General features: G+C 40.3%; 1 protein-coding gene and 1 pseudogene across 2 annotated transcripts in view; one reads left to right on the top strand and one right to left on the bottom strand.

Moving 5' to 3' along the window:
• Window positions 1–2,337: 2,337 nt before the first annotated feature.
• Window positions 2,338–2,438, bottom strand: LOC122471127 (annotated as a pseudogene).
• Window positions 2,439–14,927: 12,489 nt separating this feature from the next.
• Window positions 14,928–27,808, top strand: part of DSC2 (desmocollin 2) — a 37,045-nt gene continuing 24,164 nt past the window's right edge. For both annotated transcript variants that reach the window (XM_043558524.1, XM_043558525.1), the window contains exons 1-5: window positions 14,928–15,445; window positions 23,147–23,231; window positions 24,119–24,318; window positions 25,267–25,386; window positions 26,565–26,720. In XM_043558524.1, coding sequence (XP_043414459.1) covers window positions 15,377–15,445; window positions 23,147–23,231; window positions 24,119–24,318; window positions 25,267–25,386; window positions 26,565–26,720 — 630 coding nt within the window. In that variant the 5' untranslated portion in view covers window positions 14,928–15,376. The remainder of the gene's footprint in view (window positions 15,446–23,146; window positions 23,232–24,118; window positions 24,319–25,266; window positions 25,387–26,564; window positions 26,721–27,808) is intronic.

The raw sequence follows: 27,808 nt of genomic DNA, 5'->3' as shown, positions 1-27,808 counted from the left end.
CCGGTGCCCCAAGACACAGATTTTGAAATGTAGCGAACTACTTTTACCACTTCATCCTCTGTTCCTATGAATTGTGTGATCAAAGTAATGTGTTGCCTTATGAGTCTGAAAGATTCAATATTTTGCTCCTTTCTAATAGCCTGAGGCATGATCTTATTTTTCAGTTAATTTCAGGTAAGTAAACGTAAATAAAATTTCTTTTCCAGGGGGCCTGGATGGCTCAGTCGGTCAAGCATCTGACTTTGGCACAGGTCATGATCTCATGGTTCGTGGGGCTCTGTGCTGACAGCACAGAGCCTGGAGCCTGCTTCAGATTCTGTCTGTCTGTCTCTCTCTCTCTGTCTCTCCCCTGATTGTGCTCTCTCTGTTTCAAAAATAAATAAACATAAAAATATTTTTAAAATTTATTTTCTATTAATCTAATGAATTTCATTTTTAAAAATCTTTTTAATGTTTATTTATTTTTGAAAGAGAGAGAGCACAAGCAGGGAAGGGGGAGAGAGAGAGAGAGAGAGAGAGAGAGAGAGAGAGTCTGAAGCAGGCTCCAGACTCGGGGCTCAAATTCACAAACCGCGAGATCCTGACCTGAGCTGAAGTCAGACACTCGAGCGACTGAGCCACCCAGGCGCCCCCCAGTGAATTTCTATCATTATCTAAAACTTATGGCAACTTAAATAGACTTCGAAATGAGTAAAGTTGAGTTTGACAAACACAGGAAATTGCAGAGGTTTCAGCATGTGACAAAGAAGACAATTTTATGATTTTACTGTATGACAAATGGTGATTCCATATGCTAATTGACTCAGCTGGAATTCTGCTCTTTTATGTTAGAGGCTATATAAAAATGGATTTTAAAAAAATGACTCCAGTGAATTGGCTAGGACTGGTCTCAGACCACTTGGTAACAGAAATAAAGGGGCTTATGGGCGCCCGGGTGGCTCAGTCGGTTAAACTTCAGACTTGGGCTCAGGTCATGTTCTCACGGTTCCTGAGTCCGAGCCCCACATTGTGTTCTCTGCAGTCAGTGCAGAGCCCCGTTCAGATCCTCTGTCTCCCTTTCTCTCTTCCCCTCCCCCCGCTCTCTCTCTCTCTCTCAAAAATAAATAAGCATTTTTTTAAAAAGAGATAAAGTGTCTTAGACAATGTCAAAGTTTATTTTCACTAAATGTAAAACAAGTTCAAAGTCTTGGATTTCTATGGACGCTTCTTAATGTCCTCGGAACCTTCATTTTTTCTGCTCAACCATCGTTTGTACGAATTGCTCCACAATCACAAGATGACTAACGCAGCTCCAGCCATCATATCCGTGCCTATGACAGGAAAAAAGACAATCCCAGTGTCATGGGATCAAGCCCCGCATCTAGCTCCATGCTGAGCCTGGAGTTGGCTTGAAATTCATTCTCTCTCTCTCTCTCTCTGTCTCTCTCTCTCTCTCTTTCTCTCTCCCTCTGCTGCTCTGCCCCACTTGAACTCTCTCTCCATCCTAAAAAAAAAAAAGAGGAAGGAGGAAGGAGGAAGAGATGACTTTTAGGGAGCATTCCAGAAGCTCTCTCCAACAACTTCTGTATATCCTTGGGAGAACTTAGTCACAATTTCATCTCTATCAACAAGAAAGAGTGAGAGATAAGGGTTTTTCAGCTGAACAAAATCAGGGCACCGTAACTAAGGGAGGGGTTTCATAATGATATGAGGTAATCTGGGGACAAATGTGCAGGAGGAATACTGTTTCTTATTTGTAATCAGTGTCACTCTGCTCCGGGCCAGTACGATTCTTGACAAAATATTAATTCCTTATACATTAGTTAAGGGACTATATAGTCAGAGTGAAGAGACATGCTCTTTCACTCGCCAAGTTTGACAAAATACTGCAGAGCAAAAACATATTTAAAAAAATCAAGTAAGTAAAACTTAAGGTGTGTTAGACATTAAAACTTGCTTATGTCTGCTGGCCAGATGTAGCTGGCAAAGTTTGGAGGGGAGGAGGAAGGGAGAAGACGGGAAACTTTCACAGTTGAAAAAAATTATAAATACATGGCTGTATTCCAAACAAGACCTTTTACCCAAAATGTAAATTTGTGAGTTCTCTTTAAGACTTGGCAGTTCTGGTGACCCCGAGTCCATGTTCCCAAAGGCCACCAATTGGCTAGAAGTGAAAAAGTGGCATTCCCAGTGCCCTCTGCCGATGCCGGTGACCTGTGAAGCTTGCCATTCGTGTCTCAGATAGGAAGGGTGTCAGCTGCCATTTGTTATGACACTTGTACTATTCCTTCCCCCCTCCCTTTCTTTCTTTCTTTCTTTCTTTCTTTCTTTCTTTCTTTCTTTCTTCCTTCCTTCTTTTTAAATATGGAATGCTTCACGCATTTGAGTGTCATCCTTGCACAGGGACCATGCTCATCCTCTGTATCGTCCCAATTTTAGTACATGTGTCGCGGAAGCAAGCCCTGTACTATCATTTTTTGAAGGTAGATTTAGGAAGAGAAAGGAGTCATATTGTCTGTATTCTTATCTTTTCAAAAGCAGAATAATTAAAAAGGGCTGTTTTTTCATCCAATCTGGCATATTTATTTTGATTTCTTTTCTGGCCCCTGCAGGCATTGAAGTCTGTGGCTCTCTGCACTACATGAGTTTCAATGTCAAATGAATTACATTGTCATTTGGCATAAAATAGAATTTACTTGTTCACTGTGTTCATTGTTTATTGTTTCCTCTCCTCTCCCTGCATTGGAGTGTAAGCTCCACCAAGGAAGGGATCTTTGTGCCTAGAACAGTGCATAGCACATAGAGGGAACTCAATAAATGGTTTTTGAAGACATTTATTGAGCACCTACCGTGTGCAAGCATTCCAGAATGTTCTTTTTTTAATGTTTTGGTTTTTGTTAGAGAGAGAGAGAGACCATGAGCAGCAGAGGGGTAGAGAGAGAATGAGACATAGAATCTGAAACAGGATCCAGGCTTTGAGCCGTCAGCACAGAGCCCCATGTGGGGCTCAAACTCACGAACTGTGAGATCATGACCTGAGCCAAAGTCGGACGTTTAACCAACTAAGCCACCCAGGCACCCTCAGAGTTTTCTTTTCACAGATATTATCTCATTGAAAATATTAACAATATGTGTACAATTTAGGCATTACTATTCCTATTTACTAATAAGAAAACTGACGCTGACAGAGGTTAGCAGACTTAATCAAGCTCAGACTGGTAGGTTTTCATAGAGCCAGGATTTAAATGCAAGTCTGACCAATGGTTGCACCCTGAACATTTCTCCTCAAATGGCCTTCCATATCTATAATACAATGGAAAAAATGTTTATAACCTCTTCATCCTAAAAGAGAATTATAGGAAACTATGAATCTATGTTGCTTATTCATGACATTCTACAATGTAAATTTCTTTTTTTTTTAATTTTTTAAAATCTTTATTTACTTTTGAGAGAGAAAAAGAGACAGATCATGAGCGGGGGAAGCGGGGGAAGAGAGAGGGAGACACAGAATCTGAAGCAGGCTCCAGGCTCTGAGTTGTCAGCACAGAGCCCAACACGGGGCTCGAACTGAAGAACCACAAGATCACGACCTGAGCTGAAGTCAGAGGCTTAACTGACTGAGCCACCCAGGCACCCCTACAATGTAAATTTCAATCTTCAGCTGGTAAATGTCTATGAGAAGGAGGATACAAAACATAGACTTTCTTACATCAGAACAATCCTCTCCACACCAGAATCTATGGAGCAAATAGATTAATTGTTACCATTTGGAGTTGTCCTAGTTATCTGTATACTGCTAATAATCAAGTTTGCATCTCCAGACTGGATGTCCCCTGAATTCCACATCCATATTTCTCACTAACTATTTCCAGCTTTATGGCTCACAGAAATATCAAACTCAGTATCCTCAGAGGCAAATTATTTAATGCCTTCACAAACTAGCATTTTGCTGCCGTCCTCCTCTTTGTTACTAACAGTATCATCCACTCTTTGTCCCAACATAGATCAAACCCAGAATTCTGCAATTATCTGAGCATACGAAGAATAGAAAATTAATGCGCTCCCGGAGGAGACAGATTTATAAATCAAGTAATTGCAACACTTTGGTCAGATACCAAATAACAGAGGCACATGTCAGAGCCTGTATGCACAGAAGACTTGGAAAAGATTTTCTTTAGGCGGGGAAGCTAGGGAAGGATCTGTGCGCAACATTAAAGGAGGCATTCTAGTGGAAGTGGAAATAGGGATTCCCAAAACAAACAGAGCCCCAACCAAACAGCCAAAAGCAAAACAAAATGAGCAAAAAACAAGAAAACTGGAGTTCCAAGAAACATACTTGGAAAGCCACAATTACGGAGGATGGATTGGACGGCTCATAGAGCTGGATGGAAGACCAATGAAGACAGTCCAGATGACAGATGAGGAGTCAAATACAGCAATTAACCTGGAGACCGATGGATGTGAAGCAGAGATGATGTCGAGGATGATTCCCCGGTTCCTTTCTTGAGTAAGTGGGAAGATCATGAAACCATTAACTACAAAGAAGAGAAACACAAAGGAGTTGCTTTTGTTTTTGTTTTTGTTTTTGTTTTTTTATGGAAAGACAATGGCTTTGGTTTGAGACATTTTAAACTTGAGGTATTTGTCAGAGTTCCAGGAAGGCTTGTTCTGTCTCAAAGTCAGAAAGGACATACTTGACACTCCCCAGTCCCACCTCCCACCCTTTATTACTTCATATCCAAGTAATCCGTCCCCCCCCAAATTAGAAGTTCATTTATGGCAGGGACCACCTTTTAAATTAACTTCCTGTCTAAGTAGCTAGTGGTATAAATTTTTTTGGTATGAATATTCAAAGGGTCTTGTCTTTCCTCTGCTCAGCAAGGACCAGCTAGGCATTACCCCCTTACAGCTCTTTCCTTCTCTCCCTTCAAGGACCTCTTCACCCCTACTCTAGACTCTAGGATTTGTTATGAAAATCATGCTAGCCAGCAATATGCTAATGAGGATTGCTATTAAGTGAAGTAAAATGAGTGTGAGAAAGAAAGACACGAATTCTATTTCAATAAATTTGTTATAAGAAAAAAGAAAAAGAAGAGATGAGAAAAAAAAGAAGTGCTCAGAGAAAGAGGAGGTGGCTTATTTTAATTTATGTGGTGATAGTTGTTGAGAAATAGAAAGAAGGAAAGAGTTACATTCAAATGTTCAGGAAGCAGCAACAAACTGAATACAGGACATTGAGAAGGACATTGAGAAGGAAGAAATCTCAATACAATGTCCTTCTCAATACAGGACATTGAGAAGGAAGAAAAGATTTGAAAGGTAGTTGTGGCATATTAAGATGACCTTTTGAAGAAGCTAGCACACACTGGAAGTACTTGAACAGGTTCGTGTTTGACGGGACTGTGTTTCCCAGAAGGCCCACTCGGCTGAGACTATAAATCGTGGGGGCGGCTAGGAGTTCTAGCACAGTCACTGGCCAGGCAAATGTCAGGGGAATGACGGCACTTGTTTTCGGTTTTGCTCTTCAGTTTTATTGAGGTTTAATTGACAAATAAAATTTATATGCACAAAGTGTACAATGTGATGGTTTACTACACATATACTTCATGACATGATTATCAGAGTCAGATTAATTAAGAAATCCATCAATTCAGAGTTACATTTTTTTGGTTTGTGTGTGTGTGTGTGTGTGTGTGTGGTGAGAACACTTTAAGGTCTACCCTCTTAGCAAATTGCAAGTACAAAATACAATGTTATTAACTATAGTCACCAGGCTATACATTAGATCTCCAAAGCTTATTCATTTTATAACCGAAGGCTTGAACCCTTTAAATAGCATCCCCCTCTCTCCTCTACCTCTTAGCCCCTGATAATGACACTTCAATCTTCAGCAGGATAGCTATTGATACCTATAGCTTGCTCTATCTATCTCTCATCTATCTATCTATCTATCTGTCTATCTATCTATCTATCCATCTCTATATCTATCCATCCAATATTTATTGGCTGGCTTCCCCCAAACTGATTAGATGAAAAATCCAACCATCAATTCCTGCTATTACTTTCTATGGAGCAAGCTCCATAGAATTGTCTGAATGGAATACAGCTTCATTGCGAGCCAATGATTGTAATTAGGAATTCTGGGACTTGTTATCGGTTTGAGTCTCATGCTTATGACCACTGTTTGTCAATGTTGTTCATATGCTTCCTGCAACTGGAAATTACACAAATTTCTCACTGCATATTTTCAATTGTTTTGAAGGATCACAGCCTCTTTATGGAATGCCTTCTCAGATGCCCTGGTGTAAATTTCAGGTTTGCTTATAGCCACCATTTTACATTTACTTATCTCAAAGTAATGTCATCATTTGTTAATAATTAGTCTATGGGTTACAGGTAGTTGGATAGCTTATATACATATTTGTTCAACAACTGTTTACTAAGGGCCTACACTGTGACAGGCACAGTGATAACCACTGAAAGTGGAGACCAATATAAGACCTCATGAAAAAGAGAGAGAGAGAGAGAGAGCACAAGTGAGGGAGGGACAGAGAGAGAGAGGGAAACACAGAATCTGAACCAGGCTCCAGATTCTGAGCCATCATCAGCACAGAGCCCCATGCAAGGCTTGAACCCACAAACTGTGAGATCATGACCTGAGCTGAAGTTGGACACAAACGACTAATCCACCCAGGTGCACCAAAAATGACATTCTAATAGACAGAGATAGACCAAGAAAGTAAAATCAGTAAAATATGAGAGACAGGTAGTAGGATGGAGTAAGCTCATAGGAGACCAAAGCTCCCACCAGGACCAACAAGAAAAGCCAGATGAAATATAAAATTGATCTGTTTTGAGAGATCAGAAGTTGTAGAATCAACAAGAGCTAGCAAAGCTAATATTCCAGAGGGGAGAGCACCAGGGAAAAGTGAGTGTATCCTCTGTAAGATAACTTCATCTTTTTCCCCCAGGGAGCCTTTCAAGATACCGGACACTGGCTTGCTTCTAAGAACCCAGGCTCAGCCAAAGCATAAGGCCATTGTGTGGGAAGAGAGAAACAGGGAGCAAAATTTTAGTCATTGCACAGGGCTAGAGTGGCCATCACTTGAGGGATTTCATATACCTCTGGTTTTCCCTTCAAGACATTTGTTGAGTTCTAAACCTTCATAGGGTAGGAAGCTAACAAACTAAGGCAAAACCCTCTGATAAACAGAAAGCCGGTTCCGCAGTCTTGTAGTGCAAGAGACAAAGACCTGCCGGGGGAAGGAGCCACAGTAAACCCACCAGGCTCTTAGCTGGAATCCAGAGAAAGTCATTGGCAGTTTGAAATTTTAACTAGGGTGCACAAGGAAGGCCTCAAAGAGAAGGAGACACAAGGGCCAAGGCTGAAGGAGGTGAGAGCAAGCAGTGTGGCCATCTAGGGGAGGATCATTGCATACAGAAGGGACAGCCCAAGGAGGAGGGTGCCCAGCATGTTCGTGGGATAGCCGAGAGCTCCATGTGGCTGGCAGCACAGCATGTGAGGGGTAAGTAAGAATTGGAGTCTGGGAGACACGCGGTGGAATGCGTAAGGTCCTGTGGACCACAGGACCGACTCTGGATTTGGTCTAAATGAGATGAGGTGCCTCCAAGGGTTTTGTTTTGTTTATCTTTTAATTTTTGGAATCATTCTAGAGGAGTTTGGGTAGAGAAATGTCATGATCTGACTTATTTTTTACCAAGGACATTATAGATGCTGGGTTGAAAACAGATTGAAGTGAGGCATGTCGGAAACAGAAAGACCAATGAGGAGGTTTTTTGAATAACCCAGCGGGGAGACAGCAGTGATCTGGGCCAAGATGGATATGGTGGGAAGGACGGATTCTGGGCGTATTTTAAAGGTAGAGTTCATAAGATTTACTGACAGATTGTATTTAGAGTAGAAGAGAAAAAGAGGAAGTCTGCAATAGGTTTTGACGAGAACAATTGGAAGAATGGAGTTGCCATTAATTGAAAGGGAAAAGAATGCGGGGTGGGTATCATTAATGGGGAAAATCAGGAATGCAGAACTGGAAAGATTAACTTTGCAATGCTTTCTACACGTCTAAGCTAGAGAGTTGGAGCCTGGAATTCAAGGGAAATGTGTGGGATACTCCTTTTGGTTTTCCAGTCATTAACATGGAGATGGTGTTTTAAGTTAGAAGTCTAGGTGAGATCAACAAGGGAGTGGGTGGGGATAGAACCAGAAGAAAGGTCCAACCACTGAGTTCTGGGGCACTTGACTAGTTAAACGTGCTGGAGGGGAAGAGGAATCAGTTAGTGAGGTGGAGAAGGAAAAACAGAAACCAAGTGAAGAATGTGTTTCAAGGACGGCATGCAAGCTCTCTGCAATTAAGATAATAACATGAAGCTGAAAAATGAATAGAATAGTAATATGGAAATCTCTGCAACCTTTGTAAAAACACACGTGGGGGCGCCTGGGTGGCTCAGTTGGTTAAGTGTCCGACTCCTGATTTTGGCTCAGGTCATGATCTCACATCCTGGGATCAAGCCCCATTTGCTGATGGTGGGGAACGTGCTTGGGATCCTCTCTCTCTCTTTCTCTCTCTCATCCCCTCTCCTGCTTGTGCTCTCACTCTCAAAAATAAATAAATAAAACAAACCTTTAAAAATATTTAAAAAAGAAACACCACCACATTTGGTGAAGCAGTAGGCAAGAAAACCTGATTAGAAAGGGTTCAAGCGATAACAAAGAAAGAAATCAAAGACAGTAAATATAAAACATCTTTTCCTAGATTTTTTTTTTTGTAAAGGAAAAAACAGAAAAATGGGGTGTGATAGCTGGACAAAGAGATAGGGCTTAGAAAGGTAGAGGTTTCTGGTGTTTTTTGTTGTTGCTGTTTTTGTTTTAAGTTTAGTTTAGTTTATATAGCACTAAGGAGGATAGTGATGGATTAAATTGATAACATAGGAGACAAGGAGCAGAATTGCTGGACCAATGTCCTTCAGTAGGTGGGAAGAGACAGGAATGAATCCACAAAGGGAGAAGTTGAACTTCACTGCGAACAGAGGCAGTTCTTCCGTAGCACAGAAGAAAAGGCCATGTAGATGGTACAGAGGCAAGGCAGGTGGTGCGTATGGAGAAGCTTGTAGAAGTTCATGACAGTTTCTTTCACCTGCAAAATGGAAAACTAGGTCAGAATGGAAAGTGAGAACCAAGGGGGGCTGTACATGAGGTTTGAGCAGAGAAAAGGAGGTTATGAAAAAATTGCCAAGGAAAATGAGGCAGTGGGTGGACTAGACAGATAGGGTAAGGCTGTGGGCAGTATTAACTCCTGCTTAAAGCACTGACCATGGCCTTGAAGTGAAACTCCTGAACTTGGGTATGAGTCCAGAGTTAGCCACGTTCAACTATGAGTGTGCAGCAGCTGGGAAGCTGGAGAGTTAGATTTAATTGGGGAGTCACTTTGACAAGGGATAATCAGCTTCTAATTTTGTCAGCTCAACAGGTGTAGGAGTATGTTTTATGATTTTTATGTGTGCTTCCCTAATTTTTAAAAATATACTTCGCAGGCTTTGAGATTCCTCTGTTGTAAAGTACCTGGGCATACTCTGGCCATTTTTTCCTATTGAAGTTTCTGTCATGTTCCCATTGATGTGTAGGCATTCCTTGCATGTTCTAGATTATTCCCGTGTCTGTTTTAGTCATAGCTTATGTCTTTCCCAATCTATCATCTGCCTCTTAATTTTATTCACGATGCCCTTTGCTGAATAGAAAGCGTGACTTTTAATCTAATCAAATATATCTTATTGTATTATTATTACTATATGATATATGCTCTTTAGGTATCATTTCAAAAATCTTTCTCCATCTGTGGATCATGTAGATATTCTCCTATATTGTCTTCTGTGGACTTTATGTCTTTGTCACTACAGGAAAGTTTAACCCATCTGGAGGCCACTTTGTATGTGGTGCTAAGTAGGGAATCAGTTTTGTTTTTCTCCCATAATGATTCAGTTTTCCTAATGCCACCACTAATTAATTTCTCCTCTTTTAAGTGGTTTGTGCTGTTCACATTTTTATCAGATATACAGTTCCCGCTTATGCACTGGTCTCTTTCTGAGTTCTAAGTTAAAATCTATTAGCACATTTGTCTGTTTTTGAGCAAAAAACACACTAGAAATCCTTGGCAGGCCCATCTCACATTTTAGCAACTATACTAATACATGTCCATCATGTATGAGATCAGATTAGGAACGCTCATCCTGCTAAATTTGACCCAAGGCATCACTTTAATAGCTCAATAAATATTAAAAGCAGAGAAAGAATGACAAAGAATTACTTACCAAAAAAATGCTCAGGTATCACTCATTTATTCATTCATTTACTCACACATTCAGCAAATACTTATTAGGTGTCTACTGTGGGCCAGGATTCATGATGGGTAGAGCTGGAGTTGGAAGGCTGAGCCAGAAAAAGCAAGTCTCTGAAGTCAGGAAACTGTACAGTCTTCAATAAGAAACAAATATTAAGCAAATAATGATTCCAACAAATTTAACTTTGTGACAAGTGCTCTAAATAAGAGGCAGCTGTTTAATGAGGAAGACTTGACTTGATAGGATTTGTCCTGGAAGAGGAGAAAATAAAAGGTGATATTTGCAGGCTGGACAGGATAGGTAACCAAGCTAGAGAGATGGAAGGAAGTTCCAGGTAGAGGAAAGAGCTTGTACAAAGCACCTACGGTAGAAAGGGCCTGAGTGCAAAGGTCTGAAAAAAAATGCAGATGTGTTCGTGTGTGTCAATATTTAGGAGTCAAAGCAGAAGGAGCTAGCCAACGAGAATGCGTGGGTGGAGTCTGCAAGGGAAGAAGAAAAAAGTATCCTCTAGGCTAGGTTATCTCACAGAACTGTGTATTTCTTGTCTCTTGGTCCATTTAACGGAAGGGTAACATTTCATAATCCACGAACAAACTTAACACACAATTTTCATACTGGTGATTTTTAAAATCACCAATCCTTGTAGAATGCTGTTTACGTACCATTTTGAACTTAACTCGATATTAACCTTTTCTTTTACAAAGGAGTCAGCAGGATGTAAATTTCAGATAGAGAGTGATTCTTGTCCTACCCAGTTATTTTATTTTTCCTTAGGGGTTTCCCTTGAGCATGTGGCTTGTCTTGTTCACCACAGCATTCCCAATGCTGAGAACAATGCCTGGGACATAGTAGGTTCTCAGTAAATACTTGTCATATGAGTCAATTATTAAAGCAAACAAATGAAAATTTTGTAGTTTTACATTTTTGTAAATTTGTTCATAGCACTCCTGGCACTCCATATATCAATGGCAGAGGTCACAAACCATCTCTAGTCATGTTCAACACAATTGCCTCAAAATTCTTTTATTGGCTTGTTTTTATTGAGGGTGTGTTAAGTCAAAAGTACGGTAATAAGAATTGATTTATAGTTTATTTCACACTCTATCCCTTACTAAGTTCAAAAATATACTTTGAAATGTCATGGAAATTGAGTTTGGTTAGTACATTATGCTTTATTGAGGCCAGTTTTGAAAGGAGAACTTCCAAGAAACATGGACAGCATTAGAAAAATAAAAATTTTATTTTTTGGAAAATGAACAGCATTCAAAAATGTTCTACCAGAAAAGGATTCTTTTAAAGAAAAAATTGTCTAAATTTTCAGAAAAGATACGACTAGCACGGACGGTGGCATCCCATATTAGTGTTGCATAGTCAATCCCTTTGTGTCAGACAAGGTGTGAGGGTCATGTTGAAGGGAAGGGGGGTTGAAGGATTTTGGTGTGGTGAGTGACTTAACCCTGGAGTTCTGCCCCAGGCCAGGAGCTGAGGTGGGTACTAGAAAAACAGGAAGTAGAGAGCTGGGGTGGGGATGAGGCGGGGTGGGGGTATGAATGGCTTGTAGACATACAGCAGGAGGGGGGATGCCCAAACTAACCAACACTTAGGAAGCACTTAGAATATGCGAGGTCTTATTCTGTATGCCTTTCATACATCATGCCATTTAATTTTGCAACAACTCTGAGAGGTAAATGTTCTGTGCTCATTTTGTTGTGGCTATGAGAGGCTTCCCTCTGTACATGCACCTCTAAAGTAACTAGGTGATGTCCTTTAGTTTTTCTTTTCCCTGTAAGTCTGTGCTTCCTTTGCTTTTCGGTTCCATTCTGTGCCCTACACCATGCCGAGACAGATTTGCCCTGAGGATCTCCTGTGCCCACGGACCCTCCTCCCCAGGATCCAGCGGCGGGAGGACTGGCAGAAATCATGTCGGGAAGAGCTGTCTCCATGTATACCTCAGTGAGTAACTGGGCCTTCTGGTCGCCATTAATATGTTTACTTTCCGGTTTCTGAAATTAGGAAACTGGGAAGCCAGGCTGCATAGATGTGCCTCTGTGGACTTGGGGTTGCTGTTCATTCCTCTCCTTAAGGACCACTCTGATTCTGATTTTCTGTGTGTAAATAAACATCCATTTCTAGCTGGCCTTTTTAAAAAAATCAGCCACCAGAAGTCTAAGTAGTTCAATTTTAGAAGTGCAAGTTAACCATAGACCGCACCCAGTGTTAACTTTAATGATCTCACTTAACTGTGCGCGAGTGTTGAGTCCTGAGAGGTTCCTTGAACCATCCAAGACTTAAAGGAAGTTGCTCCTGACTTCTGGTCTGGTGCACTATTTACTATAGCACATTGGAAAACCAGTTCAAGTCAGCAGAGTCGTCTTCACAGGCAAAAGACAAGCCATTTTTTTTAATGAGTATTTTTTATTTGTTTGTGTATTTATTTTGAGAGAGACAGTGTTGGGGGGGCAGAGAGAAAGGGAGAGAGAAAATCCCCAAGAGTCTCCATACTGGCACTGCCAGCTGTGGGGCCAGTGGTGGGTTTGAACCCACAAACCTTGAGATCATGATCTGAGCCGAAACAGAGTTGGACACTTAAACAACTGAGCCACCCAGGCGCCCCATAAGTATTTTTTTAATGTTTATTTATTTTGAGAGAGAGAGAGAACGAGAGAGAGAAACAGTGCAAGCAGGGGAAGGACAGAGAGAGAGGGAGAGAGAGAGAAAAAATCCCAAGCAGCCTCCCCACTGCCTGTGCAGAGACAGAAGCAGAGTTCAAATTCAGAACCCCGTGAGATGATGACCTGAGCCAAAAGCAAGCGTTGGATGCCTAACCAACTGAGCCATCCAGGCACCCCAAAAGACATTCTTAAAAAAATTCTCCTACACCCATTTCATTGTCTCTTCAAATTTATACCTGTTATTTCAAAACTGTATTATAGAGGAATCCACTTCAGTGACCCTGTGGCCTAATCTAAACACACTGAATGAATTAGGCTACTTCTTTCCGGTAAGTCCCTTATATTTCATTCTTTGTTTTAACAAAAGTCACAATACACCCCCTTCCATCACCATTTTAATAGCCTCAATTAGGTACTTAGTGCGAAAGATGAAAATAAATATCTAAGATGAATTCTTTTCAGATTGCTCTTCTGCCCTTTTCTGGAATGAGGGAAGAAAACGTAAGCTACCCTTAGGGCATTAGGGGTTAAAGGGCAAGACAAGAGTTTGGAAATGTCCTATTGTCAAAGACTATGATGATAGCCTGAGTAGATTTCTAGAACCTGAAACTAGCTTGCTTCTCCGTCCTCTGGAAAGCTTCATGCTAGAAATCATGATGTCACTAATAGGATGAGGCGTGTTTATGAAATCATTGCTGGAAAAACACGAGGGTTAAAAAGTAGGGAAACAGAAGCATGTCAGCTATAGTCTCATGATGATGACCCAGGCTTATTTTACTAGCAAAGGTTCAATGACAAATTCTGTGGATATGGAAATAACAGAACAACTCATTATGTGTCATTCAGGAACGAAACAGAGCATGGGACTAATACATAGATTGTAAACCGTGTAGTGTTTGACATCGCTTTTGAGTTTAACTATATGGTCAGTATTATAATAATTTTGGCTCTGTGTATAATGGTATGGGATGGTACATGTTCTCAGGAACTGAAATGCTGTGAGTGACTTGGTTGGCTTTTCAAACAGGTTTCTCCAAACACCCCAGAGGAGACAAACCAAATGAATTGGGACAGACAAGTTTCTCCTTTGTGCAGGGACTTCCTGGGTTTAAGTCTGCAGTTGAAAAGAGGTGCAGGAAGGAGTCAGAATGCCCTGTCCTTGTTTTCTGGAGAGCTGCAAGCATACTGCTTTTATATTTTAATTTTCCAGGTTGAGGCCTGCCATAATTCACCTAGCTTAAGTACAATGCAAGCCAAACATAAATTGCATCCCATTCTTTTTCTTGTCTTACTGCAAACTCTGGTTTCGGTGGCAGGAAAGGAAGAGAGACATCTCCAGTAGATGTCCAGGAGTCCGCTTTAGGAGATCAGTTATAAGAAGGTCGGTGGATGGCTTTAATTTGGGACAAGGGAGGGTCTTGGAGAACAGCAGGAGCTCACATTTAGTCAGCATCTAGGGCCTCAAGAGATCCGTTTTCTGTGTAACTTACCCTTGATTTTGTTATTATTATTATTATTTTGTAAACTGGATTCCCTTAATTAATTAATCAATCAACGTCTTTAACTTCTGGTAATTTTGTTGCATCACTGCCATATTGGGTATGGAATTTCTAAAAACAAAAATAAGACCCCCCCAAGAAAGGTGTGCCACAGATGAAAACCCTGTCTGAACTGCACTTGGATGTCTGCAGTAAATTTACTCCAGCAGAGGCCACCGAATCAACTCTCCGTACGACTTAGGCAGCCGTTCGCATAAAATCCGGGGCTCCAGCTCTTCTGGTGTCTGCGGGTCTGTGACTGACTTCCCAACAGCTGGCGAAGCAGGCAGCGCGCGGGGCGGAGTCGGGGCGCGGGAGCGCGCCCAGGTCCGCGCCCCCTTCCCGCGGCCCGGCGCGCCCCGGGAGTGAGTCTTTGTACAGTCAGGGCTTCTGCTGGGCAGGGCCAGCTGCTAATCCACCAGGCGGCCACCGGCGAGGGGAGGGGGGGGGCGCATGGGGCATATAGGTGGAGTCCGCTGATGAGAAACACCTAGCGCAGGTAAAAGGGTGGCGGCGAGAGGGAGTTCCCACCTGTTGCGCTCTTAAAGAAATGAAGACTTAAGAAAATCCCAAGGAGGAGCCGATCGGTGTCTTTCGGACGCGCCTGGAGCCCCACCCTGGGCCAGAGGAAAAGCCCCTTGGGTGCGAGGCAGGCGCTTCACCCAAAGCCAGAAAGGAAAGCGCCTCTCCCCGCGCGCCACCTCCTCCTGTGCCTCGCACTCCTCCTGCGCGGCGGGCCCTGCCTGACTCTCGCCGCGGCCTTTGGCCCCGCCAAGCCCGCTCGCCCCGGCCTCCCGGTGCAGCGCGGGTGACCTGTCCCCGAGTACTCCCATGGCGTCAGACCGCCCCACTTGCTCCCGGAGCGGAGCCCTCTGCCGGCAACTGCTGCTGACCCTCACGGTGAGTGGCCGCTCGGCTGCCGGCTCCCGCGAGGGGGCTCCTCCCGATGGGGGAGCGCTGGAAGCAGCGGTGCGTGGGGGTGGCGGGCAAAGCGGGGGTTAATGGGGCGCCGGCTGGTTGAACAAATGGAGCTGTTGGAATAGGGGAAGGTTGCCAGAAAGAGGCTGGCGACCTGGGCGCCGCGATCCCCAAGGGGAGGAGTAGTGTTGGCGGTAGATGTACTCAGCGCAGGCAGGGAGAGACGCAGGCGTGAGCTGCAAACGCCTTTCCAAAACCGTGGCCTCTGGGTACGAGCGGGGAGCGCTGCTCCTCCCGGTCTCTGCAATTCCCCGGGAAGGTACGGTCCACTTCTGCCCCGGTGCCCGGTTCCGGCCACGGCTGGGGGGAGCGCTGGGCGGACCGGACGGAAAGTGCGCGCCCTTGGGTCACAGAGTGCGCTCCTTTGCGGGGGTTGCTCTGAGTCTCTCTGAGCGTGTGTGTGTTGGGGGAGGGGGTGGGGGCAATCGGGCGAGAGAGTAGGGGAGTGGTCTCGACCCTCTGCACCCGGAAACGGTAGATGGGCGGGCCTTAGGAGACCCTTTGTATAGTTCCCATTGCGTGTCTCCGAGTGCGGTTGCCAGCCCCTTAGTCTTTACGGAAATATTCGTCCGGATCTCTTTCCCCAGAGGCATCTGGATTCCTCTGCTCTAACTTCTTTCCCACTTTAAAGAACTGTAGCAACGACCCCACCCACCTAACCGTGGGAGCGAAAGGGGGTGGTGGCCTTATTTGGGGAGGGACAGTACCCCTCCCAGGCAGAAAAGACTGGGATCACATGCGGGGGGGGGGGGCGGGGGGGCGAGGGGGATGGGTGGCAGATGCTTCAGGAATTTAGTGCGAGTGGACAGCCCCTGGGAGAGTTTGGGATCCGAGGTTTCCCAGATTGGGTTCCTAAATCCTCTACAAGGAGAAAAATTAAACAGACCAGGTGCCAAAGAGTACTCAACTCGGTAGTGTCGTTTCACGTTGAGCCCCAGGCATTGGAGCTCAAGTCCTCTGAAGGACAAGGGGACAAACCTGGAGAACAGACAGCAGGAAGATTTCTTCTGGGAGTGCTGGAACTGGGGGGCTGAAATTTTCGGATAATTTCGCTTCTCAGTCGCTCTTAGCTTGCAGTGAATTCCTTAAAATTTTAGGTCGTGAAATTGTAGTTGTACTATCATTACAATGTCTTTCCCTAGGAATTCTATGGACTTTAAAACCCTTACTTAAATTCCCAGGGCACATTAGTATCATAGAAAGGGCCAGGTGCACAGCAGTTAATATTTTACTGTTGAGAAAACCAAGAATGGAATAAATAACGGTTGCAAAATATGTAGTTGATGACAAAGAAATACTTTCGGTTAGATCCCTAATAAAGTTGCCACTTTTTAAACCACTGGCCATTTTCTTTGAAGGAAAAAGGGTGATTAAGCACGCATGATAATAGGCCTGGGCAATAAATAGCGTTGCTTTACATATGTTTACACGCAAGTCTTTCTCTGTGTGATCTCCGATCCTTTCTAGAAGAACGTCGATAAACTGAATAAATTAAAGGTGAATAATCCTCATTCCTTGGCTTTTCTTAGTTTCAAAGCTGGATAGGCCAGAAGTGGGGTAGATCGGAAAAAAAAGCGCTGGCTCTGACGCACCCCTCATCCTGCTGCATTCTAGCTGGAAGGCCTCGTCTGATGCTCAGATGCATGTATCTGTACAAAGTCCTGCCTGCTTCAGATGGTTCTTGTGGTGGTGAGCCTCAAGTGTGATAGATGTGCAAAGAGCATCTGAGTAGAAGATATTATTAAATAAGAAGGAGTAATTCCTCTTCACTGGGGGAACGCCCTTTACATTTCCTCCTGTTCTTGTACCCAACTAATCCTTCACCATTCTAAACATCAGCTTCTCTCCACTTCCTAATATTGCCTCACCTTGCACACGTCTTAATCACTCGAACTCTGGTTTCTACCTAAACACCTAACGAGGCTGCTTTATCTCTGAGGTCATAAGGGATCCCCACTGCTAAATATAAACCATTCCTTATACAATTCCACCTTGTAGATTGTGTCTTTATTGAAATTCACTCCTTTTTTCTTTTGACCTTCCTGACCACTCATAATCATGCTCCCTATTACAGGTCCTGTCTGTGAAATACACAGGTGTCTACTTGTACTAAATTTATTTTGTTAGTTGGGATGTCTTCATTGAACAGTAAGTCTTTATATCTCCCTAGTATGACGTATGACACAGCATTTATTATCTTCTCAGACAATGTTGCTTTTCTTCTCGTGTCATGTATTTCAGTGAATGACACTGCTATACACCTTATTGCTCAGGTAGGAAGTCTGGAAGCTGTTTTTCCTTCTTCACTGTTCCTCTGCCCAAATCCATCATTAACTCCCGTTAAGTCTATCTTCAGAAATATCTTATGGATATCTCTGCTTCTCTCCAACACTCCTGCTATTACTTTTTGCTATTATAAATAATGTCACAGTGAATAAACTTGTGTGCATATGTCACTTCATGTATTGGCAGGTATGTGCATAGACTAGATTACCAGAAATGGGATGGCCAGACAAAAGTATAGATGACTGTATTCTTTTGGTATATATTACTAGCTCCTTCTCACCCCCATAAAGGTTGTATATTCACTAAACAGAAAGAAATTTTATGATGGATAGCATATCCCACCATTGAGGATATATATATATATATATATATATATATATATATATATACCATATATATATAGAATTGTACATGTGTATATATATGTACAATACTATAGTATATTATAGTACTATAGTATGTACAGTATGCTATATTATATATTATATAGCATGTCATACTATACTCTGTTATATTATACTATGTATATATAGTATGAAACTACTTGATCAGGCAGTCATTTGGCAAAAGGTAAAGTTGAACCCATACCTCATGCAGAACACCACAGAAAAGTCCAAACATATGAAAGATTTAAATGCACCATATGATACAATACAGATATTAGAAGAAAACATCGTGAATTCCTATTTAAATTTGGGGTTAAGGGGTCGCCTGGGTGGCTCAGTTGGTTGAGCGTCCGACTTCAGCTCAGGTCACGATCTCGCTGTCCGTGAGTTCGAAACCCCGCGTCGGGCTCTGGGCAGATGGCTCAGAGCCTGGAGCCTGCTTCCGATTCTGTGTCTCCCTCTCTCTCTGCCCCAACCCCGTTCATGCTCTGTCTCTCTCTGTCTCAAAAATAAATAAATGTTAAAAAATAAAATAAAAAAAATAAATTTGGGGTTAAGAAGACTTTCTATGGTTCACATGGCTTAAATTTCAAAAGCCACTTATTAATATTGAGAAAACCAATTATATTCAATTATAATCATTAATATAAATATATTATAAATGTTATAAATAATATAAATCAATTATATTAAGACACATATACATAAACACTTGTCCGTGGCAAAAAAAACTGAACCAAACAAAAACATTGTAAGCAAAGTCAAAGGTAACTCATAAATTGTAAAACAAAAATTTTGCAGATCATATTTTAAAAGTCTAATCTACTAATATATAGAGCTCTTATAAATCAAGTAGTCCAACATGAACATGGACATGAAAAACTCCCATAAAGTAATAAAAATGGCCCATAAAAATATTTCACCCTCACTCATAATAAGAAAAGATGAATTTAAATTTCATTGACATGTCATTCCCATTTGGCAAGCATCCAAAACTTTGACAATACAGGGTAGGCAAGAATGTGGAGAAATAAGAACTCTCATAAATTATTGGTGAGTGTAACAAAGTTACAACATTTATGGACTGTATAGAGTTACAAAAAACACCAATAGAAACTTTTACTTTTTCCTTTCCGATTTGTATGCATCTAATATGTTTCTGTCTATTCATATGCAATATTGCAGTTTTAATTATTGAGACTTCATAGAATTTTAAATATCTGCTAGGGCTAATATCCTTTCATTGCTTTCTTTTTCATAATTTTCCTGTCTTTTCTTAATTATTTATTTTTACTTAAGACTTTTTATTTTTTATTTTTTTTTTAATTTTTTAACTTTTATTTATTTTTGAGACAGAGAGAGACAGAGCATGAATGGGGGAGGGGCAGAGAGAGAGGGAGACACAGAATCAGAAGCAGGCTCCAGGCTCTGAGCCATCAGCCCAGTGCCCGACGCGGGGCTCGAACTCATGGACCGCGAGATTGTGACCTGAGCTGAAGTCGGGCGCTTAACCGACTGAGCCACCCAGGCGCCCCTACTTAAGACTTTTTAAATCAGCTTGTCTAGTTCCAGAAAAAATACTGTTAAGGTTTATATTGGGATCATGAAATTTATAATTTAACTTAGTGAAAATTGATATATTTATGTTGATTTTTTTCTATCTAAAATAATATCTTTCTTTTTGTGTGAGTCTACTTTTGTGTCTTTCAGAAATGTTTTCAGATTTTTCTCCAATAGACTTTATATCTTTCTTGTTAAGTTTACTCCTTGGCATTCTAACTTTTTATTGCTTTTGAAAATAATTTCTTGGGGCGCCTGGGTGGCTCAGTCGGTTGAGCATCCGACTTCAGCTCAGGTCACAATCTCGAAGTTTGTGGGTTCGAGCCCCGCGTCAGGTTATGTGCTGACAGCTCAGGGCCTGAAGCCTGCCTCAGATTCTGTGTCTCCTCTCTGTGTTCCTCCCCTGCTCATGCTCTTTCTTTCTCTCAAAATAAATAAAGATTAAAATTTTTTTTTTTATAAATGTATCCATCATTTTTAGTTTGGGCATGGTGGGTTTTTTTTTTTTTTTTCTCCTTCCTGAATGACCTAGCTGCCATTATTGGAAATGAAAATCATTTCCCTGATCCATTCTCCATACTATTCAGACTCACCTTATTCCAATAGGAAGCTGCTTATGTAATTTATCTGCTTAAAACAAACATTTGGTTTCTTATTATCTTTAGGAAAAAAAGATCTACATATGTTGTTAACACTGTTCAGAATCTATCCCAAACCTACTTCTGTGAATCCAGTTTAAACTTTGTCCCTCTTGTAGCATCAGCCTTTCGAGATTTTGTTTTCAGATCTGTGTCATCTCTGGGTTTCACATATGCTTGTTTCTGTGTTTGGGACATATAAGCTCTGCCTCCTCTTGACATGGCTCATATACAGCCACTCGTTAGGTGACCTCACCTGGCTTTCACACAAGGCCATCGTATAGCAACTGTACCTCCCTACCAGAGCATTTATCCTCCTTTACTGAAATTATGACTGTGTCTTACCCTTGAACTGAATGTTTCACAAGGATCATGTTTACTGCTCTGTGTCTGGTACATAGAAGACATTAGGTAAATATTGGTTAAACGCATGAATGAATGGATGAATACTGTTCCCTAAAGTATTATCTTAATCTAGCCGTATCTCATCTTCTCTGCTGTTTTTACTTTAGTCCAAGTCACCATCCTCCCTCTCTTGGATTTCTACTGGAACCTCCCAACTGGCGTCCTTGTTTCCACTCTTGCTGCTCTACAGTCTGTTCTCACAGGGCCACCAGAATGAGTCTATGTAAATGCTCGCCACTTGATGCTACTCCACAACTGCTTCTTCTTCTTTTTTTAATTTTCTAAAATGTTTGTTAGCTTTTGAGAGATTGAGAGAATGTGAGCCCCGGAAAGGCAGAGAGAGAGGGAGACACAGAATCCGAAGCAGGCTTGAGGGTCTAAGCTGTCAGCACAGAGCCCGACGCTGGGCTCGAACTCACGAACCGTGTGATCATGAGCTGAGCCGAAGTCAGACACTTAACCAACTGAGCCACCCAGGCGCCCCTCTCCACAGTTTCTATACCTATGGGTGCTTCTCTTTGCACTCAGAATAAAGTCGAGAAGTTTTAGACTTCTACTTTGAGACTCTATGTGATCTACCCATGATTGTCACTTCAATGCCTATGCTATCACTCTTCCCTCACTGTGCTATACTACCATGACCACCATTTTGTTCCTCTCGTACACCAGGCAAAATCCTTTCCCAGGGTTTTGTTCTGTTTTTTTCTCCACCTGGAAGACTCTTCCCCAGTTGATGAACTGGTTTGCTTCCTCATTTCATTCAGGCTTCTGGTCTTCCCTTTGTCACCTTTTCTCTCTGCTTTATTTTTCTCACAACATTTATCTCTTGGCATTATGCGACCTTTTTGCATTGTGACTTTGGCATTATATGACCTTTGTGTATTTGTTTTTTTGTCTCTCATTATAAGATAGTCTCCATGGGGTCAAAGACTTTGCCTTGTTCATTGCTGAACACTGCCTACCACCTAGTAAGCAACCTGTAAAGGTTGGTTGAATCAATAAGTAGAAGCATGCTTTCAACCACCCTGAGCTGGACTCTTCACTTTCTCATTCCACTCCTGTTCTCTCTAGAGGATGTGGCCAGTGAACATCTTCTCATCTTTTAATTTCCAATCCATCCCTAATTTCCAAATGAAATGTAATCCCAGCCTTGCCTAATCCTTCCTATATAGTTTGAGTTGGATAATTAAATATGTCTTGGCATATGTAGTGGAAGTAAAAATGTGTATTAGAAATAAACATCCAGATTTTGATTATTTTCATTTATGTTTATAGCCTTTGTAAATACAGTGTCAGTGCTCGTCAGCAGTCTTGCTTTTGTCAAAAGCTTTGCAAAATTGTAGAAAAAATTGTGAATCTTTCAGAAGTGTGTGTTATAAAGTTTTAGAACAGAATTAAATTTCAGTGGGTTCAAATATATATTGTATTGGAAATGGTTACCATAAATCACTAACTCATTTCAAAAATCTTAAGTGATATATTTTGTAAAATGACCTTAATGGTCATTTATGAGAAGATGTGCCTTCAACATAAATACGTATTTCAAAGTTACGTGCTTGTTTGTGTGAGGTCATAGATAAATCATCTCTACATTGCTCCATGAAAATGAGTTGATGCTTCTCTTTAAAGCATTAGGTTTTCAGGGGCTCCTGGGTGGCTCAGTCGGCTAAGTGTCCGACTTTGGCCCAGGTCATGATCTCGCAGTTCATGGATTCAAGCCCCACTTTGGACTCTGCTGACAGCTCGGAACCTGGAGCCTGCTTCTGATTCTGTCTCCCTCTCTCTCTGCCCCTCCCCTACTCGCGCTCTGTTTGTCTCTCTCTCTCTCTCAAAAATAAATAAACATTAAAAAAATTTTAAAGCATTGGGTTTTTGTTTAGGATATTATTGATTTGATATCGTAGCTCATGTGCAATTGACAGTTAACTGAAATACTTTGCTGGCTCTGTAATTTTTTTTTCTCTCTTTCCTAATCACATACCTGTGCTGCCTTCCTAAGTTTTTAGTGCTGTCTCACATTGGTTGCCATTAATTCCTCGATTACTCACTAAATTAATCAGTGAAGTTACTATTAACTCCTTTTGCAGAATAGGAAAAAAAGCCCGAGAGGGTAAGGAATTATTAGACTTTACATGCTTTGTGAAGGAGGGAGCCATGACTCTTGGTCTATTGTTTTATTCTTCTTCTCCATACAATTTTGTTCTGATTTTACTGTAGTGTATGTTTTTAAATTTTATTTTGCAAGTTGTATAAACTAATTTATAATTATACCAATTTATAATTTATATAAACTATGTACACATTAAAAGGATCTTTCTTTAACGTGTAATATTGATTTGGTATTTTAGATCTTAACATTTGCCTGTGATGCCTGCAAAAAAGTCACGCTACATGTTCCCTCCAAACTAGATGCTGGAAAATTTGTTGGTAGAGGTAAGAAACTGCAAAATGTGAATAAATCCTAATTTGGTACGATCTTGTAAAATTAGTGTAATTTTTAGAAGGATAACTGTATTGGAATTAATGGTTAAAATGATATTTTATCATCTGTAATACATATGTACATATGGTGTCATTCCAATAAAAGAGATATTGTCCTTTCTTGACAAACATGATGATATGAGTAGATAAAAAGGTTTAGTTTGAGTAATAATTATTAATATTTATCCTAGATGAAAGGTATGGCATATGTTATAATATACTTTTGTGAAATTGAGAAATAGCATTGGAACTGTTTCTTGAGTTTAAAGGTATTGTTTTTGGATTTTAATCCTCAAATGTTTTGGCATCTTACTGATACTTATTTCCACATATTTTTTTTTCAATTAATTTTTTTCACATAACTCAAATGTGCAAGGAAGGAGCAGACCAGTGAGAACACAGAATATCATGACTCTTTAACAATAGATGCAAAGAGTTAAGAAATATTTTAATCTAATAGCTGCCGACTAATTCTCTAGATTCTGTTTAAGTTCAGTTCTCTCATGTGTTACTCTATAGCTAATTTCAGTTAATAAAGAAAAACTTTTTTGTGTGTTGGTTTACATATTCAAACATTAGAACTCACATGCCCTTAGTTCAGGACAAAGGACTCTTTTTTAGAAGGATATAAAGTAGGTATTAGAAGTGATATCTGTGTTTATGCACAACTTAATTCACCATATGGTTTCATATGTACTTTTAAAAATGCAACATTTACAAGTGTCAGTGTAATTAATTTTAAGTTTTTGGCTTCCCGCCCCCAAAAGCATAGATTACTGTTAAACCTATGTATTACTTTGTTTTACCTTACAAATGATTGTTCTGTATATTTTCCACAGTTAACCTGAAGGATTGCTTTCAATCTGCAAGTCTAATTCATTCAAGTGATCCTGACTTCCAAATTTTAGAAGATGGTTCAGTCTATACAACAAATGCTATTCTTTTGTCCTCAGAGGAGAGGAAGTTTACCATATTACTTTCCAACACTAACAACCAAGAGGAAGAGAAAATACTTGTCCTTTTACAGCATCAAACAAAGGTATACCAAACTATAAATATGCAGCATAATGAATTGGTTTCTGCAGGTGTAACATTACCAGGGAAGATGTGGAATCAGAAACAATGTGGGATGGTTTTGCTTGATGAAAAATGAAAACCATCATACAACTTAACAGTGTTCAAGTGGCGGAAAAGGGTTTTGCCATATCAGTTATTCCAGGTTATAATTACTTTTTATTTGGGACATAAAAGGAGAAATTGGGCTACTGCAGCATGAGAAGTTGAAATCAGACACAGAGAAGCCTATCTTGATCTTTCCTGTAGAGTCGATTTCCAAAACAAGTTTTAAAACTCTGTTTCTGGAGGTCTTATGCATCTTAGCATAATTTGTAGTTTTAAAAAGTAGATGACTGTTTTAGGTTGAGGTTCAGACCTCATACGAACTTATTGTATTATGACACCAAAGATCCAAATGACTTCTGTTCAGCCACTGGCCATTATTCACTGCAGCGGTTTGAGAGTTATCACCACTGTTCTCTCCTCCTTCTGACACAGATCTCTCTGTTGGTCCCTGGCTCTTCCTAGTTGCTGGTGAGTGGAAGGTACATATGCTAGATTTAGGAGATCACTCACTTCATTCATTTTCCTTGCATCTCTCTCCTCCCATCGTTTTGCATGGCAATATGGCAATGGTAACGTAGACAATTTTATTTTTGTCTGTGTAATTTTATTTCTAGGCTTCCCGTTCCATCTCTCTTTCTTCCATATTCTCACCAAGTTATTTCCTCAAGAGGATTGATGTGATAACAGTTAGGACCATGATTTCTTTGTTATCTTTTGGCTGTGTTGACATTTAGTTTGGTTTTCAAGCACTACCATGGGCTTACACCTTCCCAGCTCCCCATGAAAGGAGATGTGTCAGAGTTCCAATGTTTGAGAGTATATTATTCATTGGCTTTATTATTTTTTTCCTGTCTTCTAAATGTAGGTACTGAAGAAGAGGCATTCTAGAGAGAAAGTTCTAAGACGTGCCAAGAGAAGATGGGCTCCTATTCCTTGTTCAATGCAAGAGAATTCCTTGGGTCCTTTCCCACTTTTTCTTCAACAGGTACAATTTACTTTCCTTTCACTGTGAAAGTCTATGGCTTCCATTTTTTTTTTTAATTTGGCTAATGAGTATGCAGTTATTTCGAAAACAGTTGCATATGAATATATGAGTGAATGAGGATGTGTATTGTATGTTTCAATATATGGGTATAAATATATATCTTTACACCGTCATGCATTTTTTTGCAGTTTTAGTCATGCAAAGCCTTTTTATGAAATTGTGAAACTCATCTAGCACTCTCAAACACATGGTTCCTTAATGAATTTTCATGTTAGTAAGGGTATCACAGAGTGTAGTCTAGAAACCCCAAAACATCTTCCATTAAAGAAGATAAAATTACTGACAAGAAGACAAATGCCACGAAGGGGAAAAGACACATACATCCTTCTTGTTAATTGTTTATCCCCAAGTCCACTACTTAGATCAGACTATATCCACGTTTTCTGTCTCTTTATAACTTTTTATATCCCACCAACAAATTTAATGCAGCTGAAAGAAGAACATATTAAAGTCGAGAAAGAAATCATTTAAAAATAATTATGTTAGTCATCCTGATATACAGTCAAGATCTTACTAACAGTATCAGAACAACTTGGGAAAAAATTTGCTTTTTGGATCAAGTACCAGAATATCATACTTGCCAGGATATTACATCATTCCTCTTCTCACCCATTCCTGCCACTCTTTCTCTTCAGCTCCTATAATAAAAAAGATGTTGACAAATAACGAAAACTAATTAAGGAAAGCATTTTCCGTGTTTTTGCCCTGCTCACAGTAACTTTAAACCTAGAGTCTCAAGTCCTGTGTTGCATATAATAACAATTCACGCTTAAAAAATTGACAAAAGGGTAATTTTTCATGCTCAGAATACTTTGTTTTCTCAGACAGTTACAGTCTTAAATGTTTGGTCCACATAGGTACCATTTAGCCTTTAAAGTAGTCCTCAGGTATTCTGGAAATCTAAGATACTACTATATTTTTCTTCTCATGCCTTGCTCTTGTAATTTCTGTTATTAGGTTTCCTTATTCTGTCACCTGTTTTTTATTTGTACATGATAATGAATTAAAGAGGGCAATTACTTATTGCAATAAAAATGGCAACATGATTGCATGAATGTATAGATGAAAGTTTTGCTGAAATAAAAATTTGTCTCATATATATAATATCTACTTTCTAGATTCAATCTGACACCGCACAAAACTACACTATATTCTATTCCATCAGAGGACCTGGGGTAGACCGAGAACCTATAAATTTATTTTATGTAGAGAGAGATACTGGAAACCTGTTTTGTACTCGTCCTGTGGATCGGGAGCAGTATGAATCTTTTGAGGTAAAGTCTGAAGGTTACATATTGTATTAGTAATTATTAAGCTTGGCTGCTTTATCTCTCATTCTCAATTCATTTACCCTCTTCTGTTCTCTGAGTTTGTCATCTAGGCTCTGGCGACATCCAATAGCAGAGACTTGAAACAAAAAAAACTTTATAGAATAAAGAGCATTAGATTCTTAGATTGGGTCTTGGCATGATAGTTTTACTTTTCTTCTTCTTCTTTTTTTTTTTTTTTTTTCAAAAGAAAAAGGGAATACCACTCTGAAAAACAGTGATTCAGTTGGCATAAAAGGTCTGTGAACCTCTTTAGGGTACAGAGAGATATCATGGGAGGTCAGTGAACTTTGCAAGTTAGACATCAGTATTTTTGCAACGAGAGAAGGTTAACTTGTGGTGAATAGGTGAGGAGTGTGGACAGTGTTTAATCAAGATTATCCAGTCTTTCATCATCTGGTTAACTTCCCATGGTGGCATGAGCATTAATATGAGAGAATTTAACCTAATGTTGTATTGATTTCCCAACAGGACCTGGTCATTTTGCTTAACTCAGTTTTAATTATTTTACGTCTACTTTGGAGGAATTACTTATTCATCAGTAGACCAAATTAAGTGAATAGACTTGCAAACTTAGAATTAAATATTTATGTTTAGAATTGCTGCAACATGGCCTCCTAAGTATCTGTGATGTTCTGCTTTTTCTGAAAGCTGTTATGAGAAAACTTGGAATTAGAATTCATATTATAAAAGTAAAAGAAATAAATTGTATTCCACACACAATGTATAGCCATGCATTTGCTTTATTTCTGACTTTCCTTTTTTAAATTTAAAAATTCGTAACTTAAAAATCTAAATATAACTACCAAATATAACTAAAATCCTAATTAGTAGAATATAAGATAATATTCTAGTTAACAGCACCTGGGGAATTTGGAGTCCTAAGAAACCAAAGTTAATGAAGATCCAGAAAGTTATAATTAAAATCCGTGCACCTAAAACTTTCAAACAAAACAAAATAATAGAGAAATGGAAAGATATTCTAGGCTCGTAGGTCGGAAGAACAAACATTATTAAAATATCTACACTGTGCA

Source organism: Prionailurus bengalensis, chromosome D3 (assembly GCF_016509475.1).
Source record: "Prionailurus bengalensis isolate Pbe53 chromosome D3, Fcat_Pben_1.1_paternal_pri, whole genome shotgun sequence".
In the NCBI taxonomy this organism is placed as follows: domain Eukaryota; kingdom Metazoa; phylum Chordata; class Mammalia; order Carnivora; family Felidae; genus Prionailurus; species Prionailurus bengalensis.
Note: the sequence above shows the minus strand (reverse complement) of the source record. Positions and strands in the feature narration are given on the sequence as shown.